The sequence below is a fragment of the Tympanuchus pallidicinctus genome, unplaced genomic scaffold, assembly GCF_026119805.1.
Source record: "Tympanuchus pallidicinctus isolate F22 unplaced genomic scaffold, pur_lepc_1.0 scaffold11, whole genome shotgun sequence".
In the NCBI taxonomy this organism is placed as follows: domain Eukaryota; kingdom Metazoa; phylum Chordata; class Aves; order Galliformes; family Phasianidae; genus Tympanuchus; species Tympanuchus pallidicinctus.
In genome coordinates this window covers 17491154-17513923 of record NW_026294627.1, presented here as the reverse complement: position 1 = coordinate 17513923, position 22770 = coordinate 17491154, and the positions used below count along the sequence as shown (strand labels likewise).

General features: G+C 41.1%; 2 protein-coding genes across 5 annotated transcripts in view; one reads left to right on the top strand and one right to left on the bottom strand.

The window, feature by feature from the left end:
• USP12 (ubiquitin specific peptidase 12) overlaps positions 1-22770 on the top strand; it is a 335443-nt gene that overhangs the window by 166991 nt on the left and 145682 nt on the right. The gene's annotated exons all lie outside the window — the stretch shown is intronic.
• Positions 10303-22770, bottom strand: part of WASF3 (WASP family member 3) — a 63659-nt gene continuing 51191 nt past the window's right edge. For 2 of the 3 annotated variants that reach the window (XM_052671431.1, XM_052671430.1), the window contains exons 7-10: positions 18691-18866; positions 15887-16150; positions 13909-14279; positions 10303-12863 (exon numbers count right to left, since the gene is read on the bottom strand). In XM_052671431.1, the coding sequence (XP_052527391.1) occupies positions 12706-12863; positions 13909-14279; positions 15887-16150; positions 18691-18866 (969 nt within the window). In that variant the 3' untranslated portion in view covers positions 10303-12705. Of the gene's footprint in view, positions 12864-13908; positions 14280-15886; positions 16151-16846; positions 17014-18690; positions 18867-22770 lie in introns of all 3 variants that reach the window. The other variant, XM_052671432.1, reaches the window with a different exon arrangement.

Sequence of the window (22770 nt, the reverse complement as noted above, 5' to 3'; positions counted from 1 at the left end):
TTTGTCAGGTACACGTTTAATGGTAAGCATGTGTATGTGTGCTCAAAGAGCACCCAGCACTGCACAGCTGCTCATCGCAGAAATCAGATCTGCACTGGATGCTAATGATAACGCAGCAAAGCAGTACACTCCTGACAACAACACGTCCTAAGAGATTCATTTTTGGAAAAATAAGGTAGGACGGAATGATGAACAGTCATCATTCAACACAGAACCTTTTTAGGTTTAGATCACTTCAAGAATCATAGAATCACAGAATCACCAAGGTTGAAAAAGGTCGTCAAGATCATCCAGTCCAACCATCCACCTCCCACCAATAGTTCTCACTAAACCATGTCTCTGAACACAATGTCCAAACGTTCCTTGAACACCTCATGGGTCGGTGACTCCAGCACCTCCCTGAGCAGCCCATTCCAGTGCCTGACCGCTCTTGAAGAAGTCATTTTTCCTGACATCCAGCCCGAATCTCCCCTCGCACAACTTGAGGCCAGTCCCTCTCGTTCTATAGCTGTTACCTAGGAAAAGAGGCCGACTCTCACCTCACCACATCTTCCTTTCAAGCGGTTGTACAGAGCAGTGAGATTTCCCCTGTACCTCCTCCAGACTGAACAATCTCCAGCTCAACAAGCCTCGTGCTCCAGACCCATCACAGCTTCATTGCCCTTCTCTGGACACACTCCAGGGCCTCGATGTCTTTCTGTAGTGAACACAGCACTCGAGGTGTGGCCTTACCAGAGCTGAATACCAGGGATGACCACTTCCAATCACTTCCCTGGTGCTGCTGGCTGCACTACTGCTGACTGTAGAATCCAGACTCTGGGTGCTTCAACAGACTTATCTGTAGGTAAACTGAAGTAAATTACCTTGAAAGTAATCAGTTGTTGAAATAATTAATTAAATTGGATGCATCTTCAGAAAAAAAAAAAAAAAAGTCTGAACAAACAGCATCAATCCACTCCCTTTTACATAAATAATTGATCTGTATGATGGCATTTGTAGTGTCTGAAGTTATTTTCCACATTTTGTTTGCCTACACAGTGCATTTCCAAAGAAATCAAAGGACTTCCCCATGAGAGCATGAGAAATTAAGAAATAAGGAGTACAAGATGGGATTTGAAGGAACTGGGCTTGTTTAGCTTGGAGAAAAGAAGGCTCCGGGGAGACCTCATTGTGGCCTTCAGTACTTGAAGGGAGCTTATAAACAGGAGGGGGAACAGCTGTTTACGAGGGTGAATAGTGACAGGACAAGGGGGAATGGTTTCAAACAGACAGGGGAGGTTCAGGTTAGATATTAGGAGGAAGTTTTTCACACAGAGGGTGCTGATGCATTGGAACAGGTTGCCCAAGGAGGTTGTGGATGCCCCATCCCTGGAGGCATTCAAGGCCAGGCTGGATGTGGCTCTCGGCAGCCTGGTCTGCTGGTTGGTGACCTTGCACATAGCAGGGGGTTGATACTGGATGATCTTTGAGGTCCTTTTCAACCCAGGCCATTCTATGAAGATATAAGCCTTTAAATGCTGCACTGGAGAGTAGTTTTGCTGAAGAAACACTGCCTGTACATACATCTGCTGCAAGTGCAGAAGCTGCACTACAGATGATAGCCAAGCTGGCTCAATATTCATTTCTGTACTCCAGGATACTCTGTAGAGAAAACCCTGGCCCACAAAAGTCATAATTTTAAATAATTCTCTTGAAAATCAATGTATGTACTTTGAAAAAGGTAATTTTTCCAGCTATTAAAACAGCCTGCCTGAAGAACTTTTCTAAATTTCATCATGCATACAGTACTGCCATCAGAATGAGAAGCCTCGCTTGACGTTCCTTACAAGGTGAGTAGTGGACAAAGCACAGCAACCTGCGGCTGCCTTCTGCTCAGACTGACACCTGAAGAAATGGTGTCCCTGGCTCCCAGGACCTTTCCCAAGCACAGCTCAGGCTCGCAGAACAGCATGCAGAGACCCAGCCAGGAGTGCAGACGTCCTGGCGCACTGTGCTCATTGTGCTCTGCTCCTGTGACTCACCATGAACTGCACAGCATACAATTTTATGTACCAACTGTGGGTGTTCAGTCAATCTTAATTGTATTTCGTGTTGTGACAAGCTCTTGGAAAGAGACATTGTTCTGATGGAAATGTTTTCTTTCATTGTCACCTTTCTCTTCTGTTCAAGATCAAAGCAAATTGTAGAAAAATAGAGCCTGGAGAACAGAGCTGTGGAAGCAGATTGTTACCCAGCTCCTGCCAGCTCAGGGGGAAGAACAACAGAATGAAGAGGGAGCAATTCCCTTCCAGATACAGCACAGGCCAATGCTGGGGTTGCACCATGGGCAGATCCAGGCCAAGGGAAGTTGTGCCAGGAATGGCAGCATACGCTTTGTGTGCGCCCTGACAACTCAGTCTTTGCTGAAATGACTTCTTTAATCCAAACCCATTCTCTACTTCATATGATTGCAGCGTAACGCTTAGTGCAGTTTGGTCTACGGCAGAACTCTCTGCTCATGGGAGGGCTTTTAAGTAAAAAATGCCAGGGCTCCTGTTCAGGTAGCATTGCTGCTGCCAATTATCCCTCCAATTTGGGACAGACTGCAGGGATCGTCTTTTTTTTTTTTTCCTTTTTTTTTTTTCATGTTTATATGGCATCTGGAATTGCAAGCTTCTTGCTATAACCACAAACACTAATAAAATAGCAATGTCTGCAATACATTTATTGTTCTGAAAGAACACAAAAACCATCTGGAAACTGCAAATATATCAAGTTTATTAAGAAAGGCAAAACGGATCTTTTTTGTGCTATTAGTACTTTTGGCTTGTAATCTCTTGATGCAGTTTATACATCACAGAGTTTCCGATTTAATATTCTGCCCAGAGGATGATATAAAAGCCATTATTGATTTCTATTCCCTGTAAGCAGGCTTCATCTCTATGTAAATTAAAGATTCTACAATGTATTTCACATTAAAGATTAGTTGTCATTCCAGCGTCGATCTATTCTTACACCAGCAGGGTGACATACTGGCAAGTTCCAGACAATGAAAGAAGGAGTGCTGCACTTAAATGATGCTTCAAAAACCATCAACTGCCTTCATCATTTCAGTGGGAGAATTATCCCTATTTTTTTTCCACTGGAGAGGGACAACAGAAGACAACAGATCTTCCATCTATCAACTATTCAAATCCTTCTTGTACCCAGAGAAGTTCCAGAAGTGAGAGAGCAAAAAAAGAAGCCATAGAAACGTGCTGGGACCCTTCACAAGGCACAAATCCGACACCTCAGCTGGCTTCTCCCTTCACCGCATTCTTTGGGAGTAGGGAACATGGGCATTGCAAGAGAGCTTTAACTGCACCTCAGTGAAGCTACTGGGGCTCTTCCTTTGGAGATCAGGAGCCATTTGTGTTCTCACAGTGATGGTGAAGGCAGTGACAGGATCCACAGCTGATCAGTCACTGTACTTAAGGAGGGGGACCTCACACCCATCTCAGAGGCCCTTGTCATGCGCTGGAGAACCTTAGCAATGACAACAAATACTGGATGCAACCCTGAGCAGTTGTGGTGTGATCCGCACAACCTGGGATCCTATCCTATCCTATCCTACCCTGGGATCCTATGAAAGAGGAGCACTTTGCCTCTCCAGTCCTTTTCTAACAGGCAGACACGCAGCTCTCCCCTCCCCCTTGATTGCTAGCCTTTTCAATCCAAACAGTGCCCTCGGGTTATTGCTCATTAGGCTGCTGAGGTAGGAAATTCCAGGGGACATCCTTTAGCAGGGGGATGGACTCCAGAGGTCCTTTCCAATCCCCGCAATTCTGTGAAATCTCTGAGCATACCAAGTTCATTGCACTTCTCCCAGGCAAGGCTAGAGAGACACCACCAAGGTTTTCTGGTTTGGGGTATATTCCCCTCAGCTACAGCCATTGAAAGTCTGCTGTGCAAATGCAGTATGCACAGCTAATTATTTTAGTGATTTTTATTGCTGTGTAACAGAAGAAGAGCTGCACGCACACTGCCAGCCATGCACAATCTCCCCTGCAGAAAGAGGAAATTCCACCATTTTTAACTCAGTCATTACATTTACAGCAACACATACCAAGCAAAAACGCTCATCTTCCCTAGAGCTCAAACATGTATCAGGATGAAATGCTTACAACTCATCAACACCGATCTTCTGTAATAAATGCCCACCTTCCATAGAGGCCTTCTCTACATGTGTGTGCAATCACAGAGCACTCAGTTGGAAGGGCCCCACAACGTAATTGACTCCTGGCTCCCCAAAGGAACACTGTGCACAGTATCACCCAGTTACTGGCAGAGCAACAGTTAAAATTATCTGCAGAGGACCATTCCCAGTGTCTTTATTCCCTTACAGCTATCAAATCAGTGCAGCAGAGCTCACATTAGAGCTTGTGCTAATAGCTGAGTTTCTCTTTGCTTCGCAACTTCCACAGCCAAGGAAGGCTTCCTCATGGGGATGAGGTTAGAAGTGTGTGGGACTTGCGAGAGAATCAGCAGTTCTAAAGAGACTGAAATCTCACCAGGTGATGTAGAAATGCTTACTCTGTAGTTGCATTTAGTAGAACTAAATGATGGCATTAAGAGTTTAGGGAACAGTGAAATACATGAATCTCTGTACCTTCATCTCTCTTGTGATGATGATCCTCTGAATCTCAATTAGAATAAACCCTTATGATTGCCTCTTTTGTCCGCTGGAGGTCAGTATCCTACAGAAATACAGTCCTCTTACCTGGAGAAAGGGTTTGCAGAAGATAACAGTCTCGTAGCAGCATCTGATTTTTCTGTCATAGGATTTTAACGCTTCTGATACAACGAAATGAAGACAGAAGCCTGGTCTGTGTCCCGCATTGTCAAGGGAAGATCTCCCTACTCAACCAACCTGGCATTTTCCTAATGTCACATGAAGAATTCAACAAATGGCAGACTTACTCTTTTCCCAGGTGCGCACCTGGCCTCGTATTTTAAACAAACACTGAAGTGTAACTGCCCCATCATAGATTTTTTTGCTGCCTAGTTAAATCCTACTTGGCTCATTTGGTAGGATTAGCTTCAGAGCCGCCGGCTGTTTGGGCTGCTGCACAAGCTGTGTAGGAGAGCAATGCTGCACTACGCCGCTTTCAAAAACACATCTGCAATGCTCCTTCATCAATCAGCAGCACCTTGCTAGGTGCATCAAGGAGGTGGCTTTTTGTCTCTCCACAGAGTAGCAACATATAATGCTGAAGAATCACAACAGTAGATGAAAGTGAGTGCGTCCTGGAAACATAAATGGATGTGCACACAGCTGCTTGGCAGTGCAGTATCACGGTATCACGGCCACCATTCAGGCACTGTTCATATCAGCATTTTAGCTTGGATCACAAACACTTCTGAGGAAAATCTCCTGCTCATTCTCACTTGCCATGCTTTAATGCACGTGAGGAGCAGTGCACGAATTCAGTTCATTCCTGCTGAAGCTGGATGTAAGTCACGCTCTCACCATAGTGGGCATTTTGTCCGTAGAACAAGACTAGAGACAGAATGAGAACTCCTGAAACAGGGACAGGACTGACCAACGCTGCCTGCTCCAATTTATAGACTCATTCTCTTTGAAGTTCACTTAACACAGAGACAGCTGACGTGCTGGTTGGCCTCAAGGCCAACTAAGCAGCAGTTTCACCTGTCTGCAGTAGTGTGCTTGTCATCTGCAGATCTGAAGGTAATTTGAGCAGAGAGAACGTAATGTTCTGAAGTAATGTTCATCTGTCTAGCTAGGCATCAAGTGAAAAACACGAGGCATTCAGTCTGAGCAGATGCGACAGTCCCAGTGCCCAACGTATCTGAAGAGATGTAACTTTCAAGCTTTACATTAACTGTTCTAATACACTGATGGTGCCCCGATATCTTCAGTTCTGTTCTGTCATGAAGACATGTTCTAAGGGCTCAGTTTTACCCTACCTTACCACTACTTCTCCACTGCCATTCCTGGACACCATCGGGATCTCTGTTAGTGTTCAGCATACAGGTAGGTGAGAACAAACGATCATCCCCCCTAAAGAAAAAAAGCAAAAGCAATTCCTGCAGCAGACTGTTAATTACTGCAATCTCACAATCAGAAACGTTGAACTAGGAGTTGTGCTTTATGTATGCTTCAAGCATACTTCATGGGACGTTCAGGCTGGATATTAGGAAACATTTCTTCCCAGAAAGAGCGGAGAGGCAGTGGCACAGGCTGCCCAGGGGAGTGGGGCAGTCACTGTCCCAGGTGTTTCACTGTCCATGTTTCTTAAACACGCGGAGATGTGGCACTGGGGGATGTGGTTAGTGGGCACTGGGGGATGGGTTGGGGTTGGACTGGATGATCTTAGAGGTCTTTTCCAACGTTCGTGGTTTTATCATTCTATGTTTTATGCACAAACCCCTGAAATATCCTGCCACCTTGAGCCCATGTTTTACTTTCTGCACAGAAGACATTCCTGGTTCACTGGGTTCCTGTTAATAGTTCTTGCATTCATGAATTTTAAAAGACATCTATTTATCATTTAAATGTCACGTTAACTCTATTTGTCCTAATCCAGTAGCAAGGTACTGCCAGTGTTGTTTGTACTCTCATGTCTCATCTGATCAATGAAGGAAATCAAAGCTGAAGCAGGCAAATGGATGGACTGAAAATAAAGGTCATTACATACTGAAGGGTTCTATATGGAGATGGAATAAAACAAAGAAGTATCACCAATTATCCACTGAAACAGCCCTTATTTTTCAGCACAGTAAGAATCTTTCTCCCCCATCTCTGTCCTAAAATTTCTATTCTTCCACCTCCCTTTGAAGAGAGAAAAGAATCCCACAGATCTGCAGTGTTATTCTCCCCATTTAAGAGAGGCACCTTGTAGTTAATGCTTTTTCTTAGATACCCCATAAGAAAAAAGCAACATTACAGTTAGACAATCTCCGTGTCTCTTATTTGAAATGAGTCTAGCTGTTGGCAGCTGCCTTGCACTTTGGTATATTTTAACAAGATTTGAAAATCCCTAAAGTGAAGATTTATTATCTCTTTCAGCCAAGAATGAAGTAAATCTATCATGCCCTATAAATAATTCATACGAATGCTAGAAACATAGCAGGAATATAGGTCAGGAGGAGCACCACAGGAGAGGGACAGAACGTCCTTTACTTGGAGTATGAGGCAGATCTAAATCCTGCTTCCTGAGACAGACTGTGTCAGCTGAAAGAATGAAGATGGCTCTTAAATCATTTAGAAAGCAAAGGGTGACTTGACAGTCACTGGGGGATTTTGAAGAGGATACTGAGGATGAAAGAAACTGTAACTTCTTTTTCAGATAAGAATTCATCTGAGGTAAGTCAGCTGGATACGAAGGTGATCTCGTGTACCTTCAGAACAAAGCTTGAAAAGTGGCAGGGGGGTTGGAACTGGATGATCTGTGAGATCCCTTCTAACCCAAGTCATTCCATGATTCTATGCTGGTGATTTCCTCAAGCCATTAAGACAAATCAGTGAGAGGGAGAACCGATGAGCCAGCCAGGAGGATCCACACGTTAAATGAAACTCCAAATGCTTCCAGGAACAACTCTCCTATAAATAATTGAGAGCTGGGAGTATGTATTTCAGTTTAAACATTGAGGTACAGCACCTTACACATCACGTGCCTTAGCATATAGAAGTTCTCTAGTCACAACCAAATATTTTGATGAACCTCTAAGGGAGACCTTCACAGCAGTCCAAAAGTCCCCGAGCTGCTGTAAGGAAAGCCTCCCAGTATTTGCTGGTCAGGATGTGTCATAAAAAAGAGATCACACAGAAATACGCTCATGAGGAAGCTTCTACAGAAGGTCTGGATAATGTTACTTTAGTAGTCGTTCTAAGAATATAAAACACACAAGGAAATTGTTGCTTAAATGCGGAAATACCATTCACTACATATTGATGATCAGTTTAGCCAGCTGCTTGAAAACAACACAAGAAAACATGTCAGAAAGTATGTAAAGTTTGGAAGAAAAAATCCAGAGCAGAAGAATGAACCAATGCAGGTGTAACTGAAAACAGCACAAGAGCAGACCAGGTATACACAAACTTGAAAGAATGCCCCAAGTGAAGCCAAGGCGAGGCCTTCCTGGATGGAATGAGCAGTAGTTTTGGAAAGATTCGTGCTGCACCACTAAGTTAAAGCTAGGACAAAGAATCGTGCTGCTTCAGCATCATACTCTGTGGAGGAGAAAAGCTTCTATACCTGGAAATGGCATCCCTTGGAATGCCCACTTTTTGGTCACTGTGCTGATAAGACAAATCTATCCGAAGGAAAGAAAGCACAGCCAGCCAACCAACCAACCAACCATCCTGCTGCAGCAGTGAACAGGAACAGCCTTGGCTGATAATGCAAACTATCAATTAAAAAAAGTTGAAAGAAAATAGAGAAGGATGCAGAGGGATCCACTGATACGCAGTGCCTTATTGCCTCCCGCTGTTACATACGTAACATACGTGGCCGTAATGCCAAGGGATTTCTTACACAGAGGTGCTGGAGACTTTGCATCACCCCATCTCTTTCAGAATACTCGGTAGGATTCCTGCCTCAAAGACAGGTGGGGTGAAGTGCCCACTATGAAGTGGTTTGGGGGTGATTGCCAGACATCTGGCAGTTGTGCTTCACCTACCCTTCACTACACTGACATGAGTGATTGTGGAGCAGGGCAGACAGATGTGCCACCTCTCCAAGCCGCTCAGCCTTTTCCACCAGTAACACTCTGTTGCACCACATAAGAAGACAAGCTGTTGCCCTCAGCTCGAATCTCCCAAGTACTTTGCATGTGGCCTCTCACCGTGAGCAAAGTACAGCTAATCAGATAAGAACTTCCTTATTTATCTGCAATGTTAAGAATTAATCTCCAAAGAGACTACTATATTTAGCTAAGAATCTCTTAAGGGCTACTTGTTTACTTATGCAGCTGAAAAAATGCCTGATCCAGCACAAACACATGAAGATGCTTTCCATATGTATGAGCACACACTTGTCACCCACAGACAAGAACTGCTCTAGAGAAAACTAAAGTTACTTGACAGCACGTGAAAAATCACTCCTTGCCTCCAGCTATTACTAGAGAAGGCAAATAACAAAATTCCTTCTCCCTACTCCATATGAAATATTTTATCCAGTGGTCCAATTCTTTCTATTCCCCCGTACAAAGCAATGGGATGGTTGATTGGAAACCTACAGCGAGTCCTTCCGAAGTACCCACACTTCCTTTCCAGTCCCAGAGAACAGAGCTCATCACTGAACAACCTTCACAATCACTCCTGTCTACTCTGCAGCCAATCCAGGGCCTGGTGGGTTCCAGCAGGGATCATCCTTTATTTCCATTCCCCACACGTCGCTGAGCACATTGACAACTCTTTAGGACATGAACACAAAGCCACCCCAAGATCCTGCTGAAAATCCACAGATGTGTGAACATGCATGCATGTGTGTGTACCTATGCATGTAATGGAATTGGAAAGGACTCCAACTCTGACTTACTACAAACCAGCCAAAAAAGAACCGTGAGCCAGAGGGAATGGAATTTTCAACTGAAAAGAGTAAAGATGAGCTCCTTTTCCTACAAAACAAGCATATCTAAAATGCATAAATAAATTTAATGTGCAGTAGGCTACTCTACATTACAGAATCGGCTTATGCAAGCTCTTCCCAAAATGATGGGAAACCTCTACTGCTACCATATGAGGTTTTAACTCTGTTATAAGATTAACTTACAAATATTTTTGTAGCAGGTAGGAATGAGCTTGCATTTGTACAATAGTGTGTTTGACATCATTAATCCACAAAGATCCTTATAAAAGGGAGGAAGGGGAAGAGGCTGCTGAGTACCATTTCCTGCCCAATGCTTTCTGAAAGCCAAGGCGTGGTTTATTAACTTTCACTGAAAGTAAATAAATTAAGCTACCTATAGGAAAAATAACACGTGTTTAAACTGGCCGAGAACTTTTAAGTTAGATTTTGAATCGAGGTTGCAAAATAAGGAAAGACAAAGTAGGTTAGGAGGAGCAGCAGTGTCCAAAGGAAGTCTGGCTTTGCAGACTCCAGCCTATGTCGCAGGAAAACTGTGGCTCCTGAGATCACAGGTAGCATTTGGAAATGTTACATTTTCATTTCACTCATTTAACAGTCAGGGACAGAGATCAAGAGCAAAATCTTAATAACCTAAGGAAAGAAAGACAGGCTCGAAAGTGAGATTTTATTCATATTTGTTACTTATTCACAACCCGAAGTATGATAAAACTGATAAAAACAGCCTAGAATGTTAGTTCACATCACTAAATTCAATTCACATTTGTATTAATAAAATACTGAAAGGAACATGACAACACGGCAGGTTCAGGAAAACAGGGTGGCTACTATGAAATCTACACCATCTTAACCGGTCACAAGTGTTCACCTGTTTCACATTTATTATTTAAAAACAACACAAATTACAAAATTCCTGATACACCCAAGTCCTCTGTGCTCATAAAATATATCTTCTGTCTTATCAAATTTCAGTAGAATGGAAAGAAAGAACTGCTGAGATATTTCATTTCAATACGTACTACAAGAATACTGAGTACCCCCAGCTGCACAGCAATGCAGCACTGCAGTCTGAGCTGCACTTCTGTCCAACTCACACGAAGAATCATTTGCGAGCTGCTCTGCAAGTGCATCGCTATGATCAGAACAAACCTCCACTCATGCATTAGTCAGTGCCATCATCAAGCTGTGGCCTAAATTCCGCCCTGTGTGCACACTGACCTCAGACTCCAGAGCACAGAATAAAGCAAAATCGAGCTCTGTATTTAAGGCAAAGGCAATCAGATCCAACAAACTGAGATGAGTACCCTCAGCTGCCACCACGAAATAGGAGCCGCTCACTGTTCTGCAGAGGTTGGTTGTATTTGGTATGATAAATCTTCAGTACTGATACAGAGGCAGCACACTGCCACCCTACCATAAAAACAACCGTCCCAGATTGAAAAGTCATATGCAGATTGAACAGCAGAGAAACAGCCAGTAGCTTGCATGCAAACATCATGTTAGACTGTTACACTCTTGAGAATACAACTGTTGATTGTATAAACACAGGTGAGATATCTTTTATTTCTTCTTTTTATTTTTTTCCATTTCACATACCTTTTTCCCCCCTCTTTGTTATTTTTGAGAACAGGTGGGGTCTCACAGAACAAAGGAGCTTTAACAAATGTTTAGACCTGGAATTACAGACTTCTGTTACAAAGACTAGAATTGCAATCTGTTAAAGAAAGAATTTTTCTTCCTCTTCCTGATACGCTTTTAAAAGCCTCACTGGCTGAAGCAGCAGCCCAACTCTCAGTCCAGAAGAAAAAACCATTTTCATACTGTACTGAAAAAAAAACCACGGATCATTTTAAGAGAGAACAGAAACAGCCAAAGCAGACTGTATGTCAGCAGCTCTACCGTGGGGAAGAGAAAAAGAATGGATATAGATGCCATAGTACCTAAACAGCCATTGAAACTGCTCTAAGTGCCAAACGTTACAGAAATGCAATGTATGAGGCAGGAAATACATTCAGAATAATGGCAGCTCTGGGTAAATGAGCTATGGGAAATTGAAAGCAATCGCTGTGACCATCCATAGAGAAACCAACAAACAAAAACTTAGTTACGAGCGTTTGTGCCTACAGGCATAAGGACCAAGTTTAATACTTGTGAAATGCACCTGACTGCTAGATCTAGACTGACAAAGTTCCGTTCTTTAGTCCCAATACAGCTACCTTTTCTACACTGGAACAAACCTGTTGTTTCAATCAGGTCTATCCTGAAACTTTTGTGTCTAGTTGGCCCAGATCCTGGAAACGAGAAGCTGTACAGGTGTTTTAATTTTATTTCGTAACACGGGCACACATTCACTACCTACCTAAGACTTCCCAGCACCCTTCCCAACAAGCTGCCAGCATCCTACTGCTATCACTGTTACAAACTTATCCAGTCTGCTCACCAACATGTTAATTTTGGATCAAGAGGATTCGTTCTTCAAAGTATGCGTTTCATTTTCTGCTACATTTTTAAGATTAAAAAAAAGAGGTTAGGTTGTATAAAATCAAGTCTGTATGCAAAAATCTAAGCCCAGTAGTGCTTAAAAATAGACTAAGTAGGTGTTTAGTTACTGTCCACTGCATTTTAACATGGGCATAATTAGCATCTAATAAAAATCTAAAAGTTGTATATTTATGGAACAACATTTCATCCAGTTATAGAGTTAACCAAACCCAAAGACTAACAAGCAGACCAACTCACAAGTACCCATGTTGCTTACATAATTAAAGGAATAAGATGCAAAGTCAAAAAAATATATTTTATCCTTCAAAAGATAAGGAAAGTAAAACAAAATGCTGGTTCTGTAACAGTGCAACAACTGCAGCATGTTTTGCACGCAGCACATGGTTTGCTACATTTAGTGGCACTTAAGTATTATGCGGTAAATACTGAAAGTAAGACAAGTTTCTGATCTGCATAAGCATAATCACATTATTACCAGAGTTGCTAAGCTACAGCATTCTGAATAATATCAATTCAACTTTAGCATTTCAATCACTAGCCTTAATACACGTCAACATCCTGTTTTACATCTTGCTACCAAAGCAATCACAGAAGCCAAGTATTTTGTGAATTTGCCACCGTGCTCAGCCCAGGTTCAATCTGACCAATCATTCTCATCGAATTCGGAATCATCATCAGAATCACTGTACTCCACAGCAATGCGTCGTGAAAGGATGGTTGCCACATCATTCCCAACAGGTTCTCGCTTTGCTTCTTGCTCACGTTGCTCTTGCACCTTTTTCAGCTGTATTCCTGTAGAGATTAAGTTTTCCAGGTTAAGTTTGCAAATTTCTTTCATTTCTTACTTCACATATTCAAAAAGAAAGTCAAAGAAACAGCTGAATTGGAGCACCTTCCTCAGCAAAGAAGAGACAAAGTCCAAACGAAACAGGCAGACTGGAATTCATTCTCAAGACTAGAGTTCTAGACCTACTATAAATGGCTTGGGTTGGAAGAGACCTTAAAGATCATCTAATCCCAACCTCCCTGCCAAGGGCAGGGTTACCAAACACTAAATCAGGCTGCCCAGGGCCTCACCCAACCAGCCCCTGAACACCTGCAGGGAAGGGACATCCACAGCTTCTCTGAGCAGCTGTGCCAGTGCCTCACCATCTTCTGAGTAAAGAATTTCTTCCCATCATCTAACCTAAATCTCCCCTCTCCTAGTTTAAAACCATTCCCCCCTGTCCTATCAATATCTGCCCATACAAGAAGCCTGTCTCCCTCCTGTTTATACAAGTTCCCTTCAAGTACTGGATTGAGGTCTCTTTGGAGCCTTCTCTTCTCCAGGCTGAACAACATGGTGATAATATATTAAACCTAAGTATTCAAGATTGTACACATCCTTCTGACACGAAAAGTGAAGTTTTCACAAGTGCACAAATTTGGAAACAGCAGAACTGCTCTACGCTGTAAACAAAGTCAGGAGTTAAAAATCACTGGGCCAAAATTTGGTGCTGGATACCTCAGTTCTGATTAGAACCAAAAAAAATCAGTGTACTTTTAATGGAACAGTCTACATAGTATACATAAACATAGTTTTCATTTTATTATGTACACCCAAATACTAGCTTGCATTTAGCAAAGCTTCAAGATCTCAAATCTGTTTCTAAAAAGTAATGCTCCAAAGTCATGATGGTTAGAGTATGCATCTGGTACCTGTGGTAAACCAGTCTTCTCAAAGAAATTCTGCCTAGCGGGGAACAGAAGCCGTGAACGTGGATCGCTGGAAAATACGGCGCTTTCATCGAAGGGAAAAAACAAAAGAAATGGCTAAAAAGGGGACGTGCCCACTTACCCATCCGGATGGCAGCCAGGAGGTCACTTCGCGCATCGCTCACTGGCGGCTGGGCGAGTTCGTGGCGCTTCGCCTCAGCAGCTGGAGGAGCGTGCATGGGGGAGGAAGAGAGGGAGGAAGCTGCAGCAGGAGGGCCTGGCGGGGGCGGAGGGGGGCCAGGAGGAGGAGGAGCGGTGACAACAAGCCCGCTGGGAGGAGGAGGATGAGCGGATACGTATACAGAGCCCGCCATCAGTCCAGAATGGGAAGGTGGCCCAGGAAGCTGAAGGGGACTAACAAATGCTGTCTGTGCTGATGGAATCATGGGGGGAGGAGGAGGAGGGGGAGGGCCTGCAGGATTGTAATATTCCACCATCTGAGCTGGAAGCATCCTATATAAAACAAAAGGAAAACATTAAATACATCAGAAGTTGGGACTTACGGAACAGAACAATCACCCCTCAAACTGCTCTCATCTAGCCTCAGCTAAACAAAAAATTGAAGGAAATTTAAAATTGTGATTTAAAAATGCAAACGATTATAAACCATGTAAATTGCCACATATTGATGATCCTTTGTTAAAGCAGAAGGGCACGTCCTTTCAAAAGTTCACAACAAAAAAGAAGGGAGTTTATATTATTGCTCCTGCCTAGTTAACTATGTACCCACATGTGTTCCTAAACATCTGTGAGAACATTATGTACAGTACTGTTGCAAATCAGAATGGATCAAGAAAACTGCAGACTACTAAAATCACTTCCACAGAAGGTGGTGTTAGAACAAATACTAGGAGACAAGAGAGAAGGCATGGAGGATAATGGAAAGCAGGACTGGGCAGCTTCACCCAATGGTTTATCACGCATCTCATGTGCTTCTTTAGTCAAGTTTATCAACTTAAATATCATCCAATTAGGTTGATACATTTGATGCATACTTTAGAGAAGAACAGGGAAAAGCTGCTTTGTTGAAACACGATTAATGGAAATGTTATAACAGAAAAAATGGGAAATTCGTATATGTGTTATGGTAAAGACCTAGATACAGAAGACAGGAGTAAGTGACATTCAGTCATACATGTCAATGAATGACAATTCTAACACACTGCTAATAGTCATGCATCTGGGAATTAACCACAGGTATTTCTGCCAGGAACTGGAAACAACAGAAAAAGAAGGTTGGAGCAATCAATCAGAGCAAAAATGAATAATCTACAGCATGACAACACCATTAATTGGACAAATGCTACCCCAGGATGCACCACTGAAACTGAAAAAGCTTGGCTGGCTCAGTTTAAAATGATCCAGAGAAGAGCAAATACAAATTAGCTGAGGTTGTAATTGGAAGTTTTGGGCCACTAAAGCAAAAAGGCATTGGCAAAAGAAAAAAATAGGTAAGGACTCATTAGAAAGTAGGTGATGTCTTTCTATCAGAGAGGCAAAACATGAGAACAAACCTTTCTTCACAGTGTGTTCAGATAAAATATTTACACAGGAATTTAATAAATTCACAAACTGGATAATGGAGATGTCTGCAGGGAACTCAATTCTGAGTCTGATGAGATCTCTTCTAGTTCAGTCACCAGTTCCTTTATAAATCATTTCAATGATGCAACACAAAGACTCATGTATATTACATTCAGGAATACCTTCTCTGCACCTTTCCTGGAATTTAAAACATCATACAAATTATGTTCTACCTGCCCTAAGTGCCTTCTGCTATAAAGGAAACTGCCCCCTTCTTAATATTATATGAGGGACCTTTAGGATTACAAACATATTGATTTCATCCTATTCTATACAGAATTCATAATTTCTGCTTTCCTTATTTCCTCACTCAAATTCAGCCTGCATGTAAGAATACCATCAAACTTGTTCCCTCTCTGCAGTGAGATAACTAAGGTGCTCGGGACTCTTTGTACCCACGTTATGCTGATGGTTATGACAAACACGTGGCCCTCCAGCTTTGTCAACAATTCACTGGAGTAAGTCAGGAGTTTTACCCATATTCTGCTGGTACCACAGGTACTGAGCTATGCTGGCCATCTGCAGGCTGGGGAGGAGGTGGAGGTGGCTGCTGAGGTCTGTTTAAAGTAGCATGTCGTGCTGTAGTAGAAGGTGGTCTGTATTCGTGTTCATGGCTTTGAGATACGCCAAAGGACTGTGAGCCATCTCCTGTTCCATAGGAAGGCATTGCTATCTGCTGATGGAGGGAATGATTCGGAGTGGCAGGATAAGAATAATCTGTAACGTCAGATGCATGGGACCTAAAATTAAAGTAAATGGATGCAGAAGAACAGATGAAGCACGTTCAACAGTATTATCTAAACGGTTCACAAGAAAAGAATGCAATTAGGATTATTTTTTCTGCAGTGGGACTCCCTGACTATCAAGCACCACTCTCAGCTAAGATCATTAAGTAACAGAGACTTCAAAAAAGAAAGGAATTTTCCCCAGGTTTTACTATTCTTTAGTAGCAGCAAGGAAGCACGCTGTTGGTGTCAATGATTTTGACAGTCCCCTGTTTGAAGCAATATTATTTACCAATCTGGCCTTACGTTGACAACAGCAGCAGAAAAATGAAAGCAATATTGCAAGCACTCAAATATGCAGAAGATGATGCTTTACCAAAGCAGAGAAAACAAATTTCAGAAGTTAGGAAATGATTTTTGTTTGCACAAATACTTTTGTTGCAAAGGCTTAGAGAAGCTGGGAAATATAAATATTAGTTGAGCAGAGAGTTCATAAAGATACAAAGCCCAGGGTGCTCTCTCAAACAAGCCCAAGAGAGGGAGCAAAGAATCCCTTCATCCCATTGTTGCACAGAGCTGTATCGTATTAGTAATGAACAATGGTGCAGCCTGGCTTTTAGTAAATGCAGTAAACTGATGCACTTGTCCGTAAGACTGGAAGCAAGGTAAGCAACAAAAAGCCAGGGCTTTGAGTAAAGCAAAATGACAAACCCTTTGGGCATTTTGTCCTCTTTCATGCTTCCTGCCTGCTCCATTTTCTTTGCGTCACTCATGAACTCAATGCCCATTTTCCTTCTCTCCCACTCTTCTTTTCTTGTTCTTACTTTTCTCACATTAACTTGCTGGTTTCTGTTTGGATTCAGCTTGTGTTTCTCTCTCTGAAGTATAACAAGTATAACAAATTAATTGCAAATTGCCACAGTTTGGACGCTTGGATGTTAACCTTTAATGTGCAAGTTTTACAATTAGCAAGCTAAATCAAAAATGAACTTTTTTTTTTAATCTCAGAATTTAAAAAAATGACAGAGACGAATACAAAAAAAGTCCTAAAGAAGTGAATCACACCACTCATGCAGTAGCTGTCAGCATAAGAACCTCTCTGAAGCCAGCACCTATTTCTGAATGCATCGTGCCTTTATGATTCGATTCCCACAAGTGAGACAAACCCCAGGAGAAGGCAATCTTCCCTCCACCTTCACTTCTGGTCACAGAATTTATTTTTCACACTTGTAAAGCAGATTTCAGGATTTAATCACTAATATTTGCTTCACTGAAATTGCAAGTTCTTCACTTCATAAGTCCTTGAAGTTTTGTAATAAGCACAAGATAAGTTGTCCCAAAAAATCTATACCCAACATAATGATGCATCTTTACAATTTCTGCTTACAGTGTCTTGCAGATTGCAACCATTATTGATATCTGCAAATAGCTGAAAACATTTCAACACAGCTGGGAGATTACAGACGATGTCTATGCCAGTAATTCAATTTGAGAAACCTGGAAGCAAGTTTTAAGGCCAGAAAAAGGACTTGAAATGCGTGAAAGGCAGAGCTCAAAGGCAATAAAAAAATCCACATCTTGCACTTGGCAGATAAAAATCAATGTCATCTTATCAGAGGATGGTCATTGTGACACATAGCAGACTGGCAACAAGGAGATAACATTTTGCAGCCGGAACCACAAAAAAAAACAACTGTGACAAAAGGATTCTAGAGAGATTCTGAGCATGCTACTGAAGTAGCAAGTAGCAATTTTCTTTATGTCTTGTTATTTAATTTTATTACTTTTGTTATTATGTTGTTATTCTTGATCCCCACTAAGGTTGAAACATGAGGTATACAAAGTTCTGAGCAGCTTGTATGTGTAACTTTATCTCAGCTGTACAGCCAACTGAAGGTACCAGTGCACACTTCTGCAGTGATGGTGGTTTCCCCAACCCGGCTACAGTGGAACAAATTAGTTCCATTCATTCCTAGCACTACTGCTCCCAATTAACTGTGACAGAAACAAAATGGGAGAAAATCTTTTTTGTGAAACCAGCTTAGTGAACAAACTCAGCCTTCTGTGCACAACAGGAGAAGGTAACTCCCACTGAGCTCAAAGGGAATCTCACACAACAAAAATGAGCTCTGCTGTGTATGCTAAAGCAGAGATTTTTCTTCAGAGATCTATTTCAAGCAATAATGTTACATTTGGCATTGCAGTTTGTTTTGTAGACAAACCAGACATGAAGAAAGAAGTTCTGCCATTAACTGGCAGAATGCAATTGAACTATTTTGCAACTACAGCTACTTAAGATCGAATACAAAGCATAAAGCAAACACTTATTTCGTTCCAGTGCACAATAAATCATGATGACAAAACGATCATCTGACGCTAAGGAGGAAAAATATCATTAATTACAGAATGTATGTCGTTATCTATAAGAAGAGCTTTAAAACACACAGCATGTCTTGTCTATTCTCACTACCCCCAGCCTGTACGAACATCTAATTCTACTCAGTGTTTGGGAACATACAACTATGGCATAAGAAACAGCTCGGTTGTAAACAGACCTAGTATCTGGGGACAGTGATCCCTCGGAAGATGCTCCATGGTACACACTCTGAGACAACCTGTTGTCAGGTCTAAGCTCTTTGTCATACGCCATCATATTCCACTCCTGGCGTCTGTTCCTGGCTTTTCTAACCTTTTTCACCTCACGGGTGGTGCCATCTATACGCTTTTGCTCCTGATGTTCAAACAAAAGAAATAAAGCACGCAGAGAGAGAAAAAAAGGGAAAGGAAAAAAGCAGGTTAAAATGCAGTTAGAGTGCATGAAATTAAGACCAGATTTACAGATGAAGCCAAGTCTTCATAAAATTTCTCTGCACTGAAAATGCCAAGAACTCCTTAAGCTATGGACCCCATAAGCAAGAAAATGCCACTTTGCCCTTCTTCTGTAGGATGCACGTCCCAGTGTGACACAGACCTATTGTTTTTATTATTTAACATGCCCTCCCTTCATATATCTGGTAAGTTACCACATTCCTCCTAGTTGTGCTTCATCCTCGCTTCTGATTATTCAATATAAGAATGATTAAATGACACTAATTCTCTCTGCAGTGTGTCAGTAATACTCAGGCCAGCAATGTGTTACAGCTTGATTACTTCAGTTGGTTTAGCTCTTGAAATCTTTCAGTATTATTTCAGGCCCAGTCAACATCAGTGACAGTTATCTATCAGATCTCCCAGCAGCGAGACTCCATGCTTTCCCAAATCTGGAACTTCTCCATCTGCCACTTTTGACTTCTCAGCACGAATACAAAATCATATTGGTGCTTTGGTATGAAAACAAGGAAGACTGAACAATCCAAACTGAAAGAGGTACATATGTGCTACTCTTTTCCTCAATATTTACAAGGACATTTGATTATTATAATTATTCTTTTTAATCATCTCAAGAATCCACATTTTACTCATAGAAGGAACCTCTTTAACCTATTTATTTATAATTTATTATTATTAATAAATTATAAGTATTATAAATATATATATAATAAAAATATATATATTATAAATAAATAAGTATTAATCTTTTGGCTGTTAGAAAAATTCTCACTAATGCAAGCATAATCAACAGGATTTAGACAGGAGCTGACAGGCAAGCATTTTATTCTTGAATCTCTACCTCCAAAGTGCAGGTGATAGCTGGAAAGTCCCACCAAAAAGGAAAATGAAAAGATGAACAGAAATTCCCAGAACTGTCAAATAGCACCAATTAAATAATTCTGAAACAATTTATTTGGCATTATACAGCTGAAAAATTAACAAATATTGCCTTTGTTTTGGATCTTTGGCTTGCTCGTGCATGTCTGTATCACAGACCTGTGAGCAACATTTGCTAGCATTAACAACAACAGAAAAATCTTTACCAAATGTGCTTGACAACATTTGCTCATTCCTGCCCCTGTAGTGAGAATTTCTTTTTACTTTGATTAATGTTAAGTAAAGATTAATACTTTGGTTCCTTTTTTTTTTTTTTTTTTTTTTTTTTTTCTCCTGCCTATTAATTTTAATTTTTTCCTCCCCAAACTTTTTAGCATCACTCTCTTATTTATCCAGGTTATGCAACACTTCACCTTCTCCTTTAATGCCACTTCTTTACATCAACATTTTCTAATATGGGAATTGGAGCAGGAAGGAGACAGGTTCATTCGTGCTTTATTTTAAACATACAAAGTTCTCCTATTCCCCACGCTTCTAAATGCTTTACATCTGCCTTTCTCACTTGATCACTGCAATATCTAGTTTGTTTTAATTCTGATCTTTTATCCTGATTCATTCCCTTAACTTTTGTTACCAACTCATAATGTATTCAAGAAGCACAAGAGGCCTCCAGATGAACTAAAAACCTGCTTCTGCGTTTTCTCCTCACAGAAAAGCAATTCCATCCTCTGAGGGTCACTTCTATCCATTTCTTCTAAGTTTCTAAAGTAAATGTCAGCCTTTCGAACCATGCACAGCACTCCTTGGAAGAGAATCATTTCAATACAGTTCCTGCACAACCAGGAGTGCTTATGTGACTGCTTACACATCATCACCCATTTAATAGCTTTTTTTTTTTTTTAATTTTAAGAGATCACCATGTTTTTATGGAAAAAAGGAACCAGTTGTGTGTGTTAATAAACAACAACACACAACCAAGTCTTTGGTTTCATTGGATCAGACTTGGACAGGTTGTTCCAGACCACCATCTGTAAGTATGCTAAAGCAATAAATATGCTGGAACCCCTTTTACTCAAGCTGTACCAAGCACTACTTGTACTGATTTTTTATCATCTCAAGGCATCTCTAAAACATTTAATTTTTTTCAATAACAGCAAGGCAGACAAATGGCAGCAGCAGACAAAACCATATATAACTCTGGTAGAGCAGCTTTATGCTGTTGCAGGAACAGAGGATGATCTTATTAGCTCCTACACACCATGGAAACACTTTCACATCCTGAAAAATGAGTGATAGTTCTAGGTATAATGCATGAAACAGTTTAAGGAGACCCGAAGACTTCAAAAATAACTAGTTAAGAAACATTTTTTTAATGAAAATTAAGCATTATTAAGAAGAGTTACTTCCTCTTAGTTAAGTGTAACAGAAGCTGTGGTAGACAAAGAAATGCCGTAGGTTAAGCCAGCAAAAGCAGGTACATCAATCATCTGTTGGCAGGAGGTGATCTCAGTCATACAGCAAAGCGTATTGCAGCCTTCAGAGTTAAGTTAAATTCAAGTTTGATATTTGCATCAAGAGTTAGCAAATGATATTTCAAGCATCTTTATAAGGAATAACAGCCTGTAACTGAAAGTAGCGTCAGCAAGTCTTTTCAGGACTTTCAAAGAAAAAAAAAACAAAGATCAATGAGCCTAACATATTTTCCTGAGTTCATAAAATTTGCAGGATCACATCCATCACAAGTCATCAATGATTTCTGAAATGCAAGCACACAAACCCCACAACTTTCTAGTTTTCTAGTTATCTGGATAACTAATTATTCCTAATGGAAACAATAAAAAGCAAAGTAGAAAAATCTTCCTTTGGTGAACCGAATGACTAACAACTGGGCTACGGTCACACCACTCAGATTACTGCCATATGGAAGCCAAATTCATTGCACTCTTATGCACCAATCTACTGAAAGCTCTGAAGTAATAAAAAAAAAAAACAACGAGAACACGAACAAGCAAAAAACCCCAAGAATATACTGCAGATTTCAAACTTGTAAGGGAGATTACAATTTCATTCGGAGCTGGAAGAGCCAAATCAGAGGAATTCTGTGTTAAAATTCTCCACATTCAAGCTGAAAGAAGAATTTTGATATTTGAAGGCGGAAAATGAAACACCTCACCAATTTTCTGCTGTGATTTACTCACACATTTAAGGCAAATTACCAACACAGTATAGGAAAACACACCCTTTGGTGCTGAGAGTGTTCTTAATCTTCACTGACCACCAGAAACGTTGAGGCTAAAAACCAGCTACATTGGTCACTTTAGTAGGACTGCATAGTTAATAATATGCTAAATAATACGTATCTATTTCTTCCCTCACTGCCTCTCAACAGGTTTTACACTTTATGCTTCTGTAAAGTATAAATTGTTGGCAAAATTCTCAGTCAGTTGATCCAAAGTATAACTTCAACCATAACATCGTTAGAAGATGCTCTGGATTCATCCTCAGTCATTGCTACTTTAGGGACAAAAGAACAAAATAAATTGGCAGTCTCAAGCAACCTGTGCAAGGAACATCTCAACCCAACCATGCAGCCCTCCAGAGATTCCAGAAGATACTATCCTGATTTGCACATCAACTTCTGGAATGCTAGAAAACCCTGACTTCTACTTGTCAAAGTCACATCTTTCTATGCAAATTTCCATCTGTGTTGCTTTCTTCGTAGCTGATCTTGCTGTACGTGCAATCAAATCAAATAGCACTCCAGGTAGAATTTATGTTTCTGAGATGCATGACTGTAATTCTACATGATTGGAACAGAGTGTATTTTGCATCTTGTTTGTAGACTGTAATACAGCAATTAACATCTACAAAAAATACACCATGGGTGGAAATACGTGAGACACGTTGCCTAAAACAGTCTGACAGCA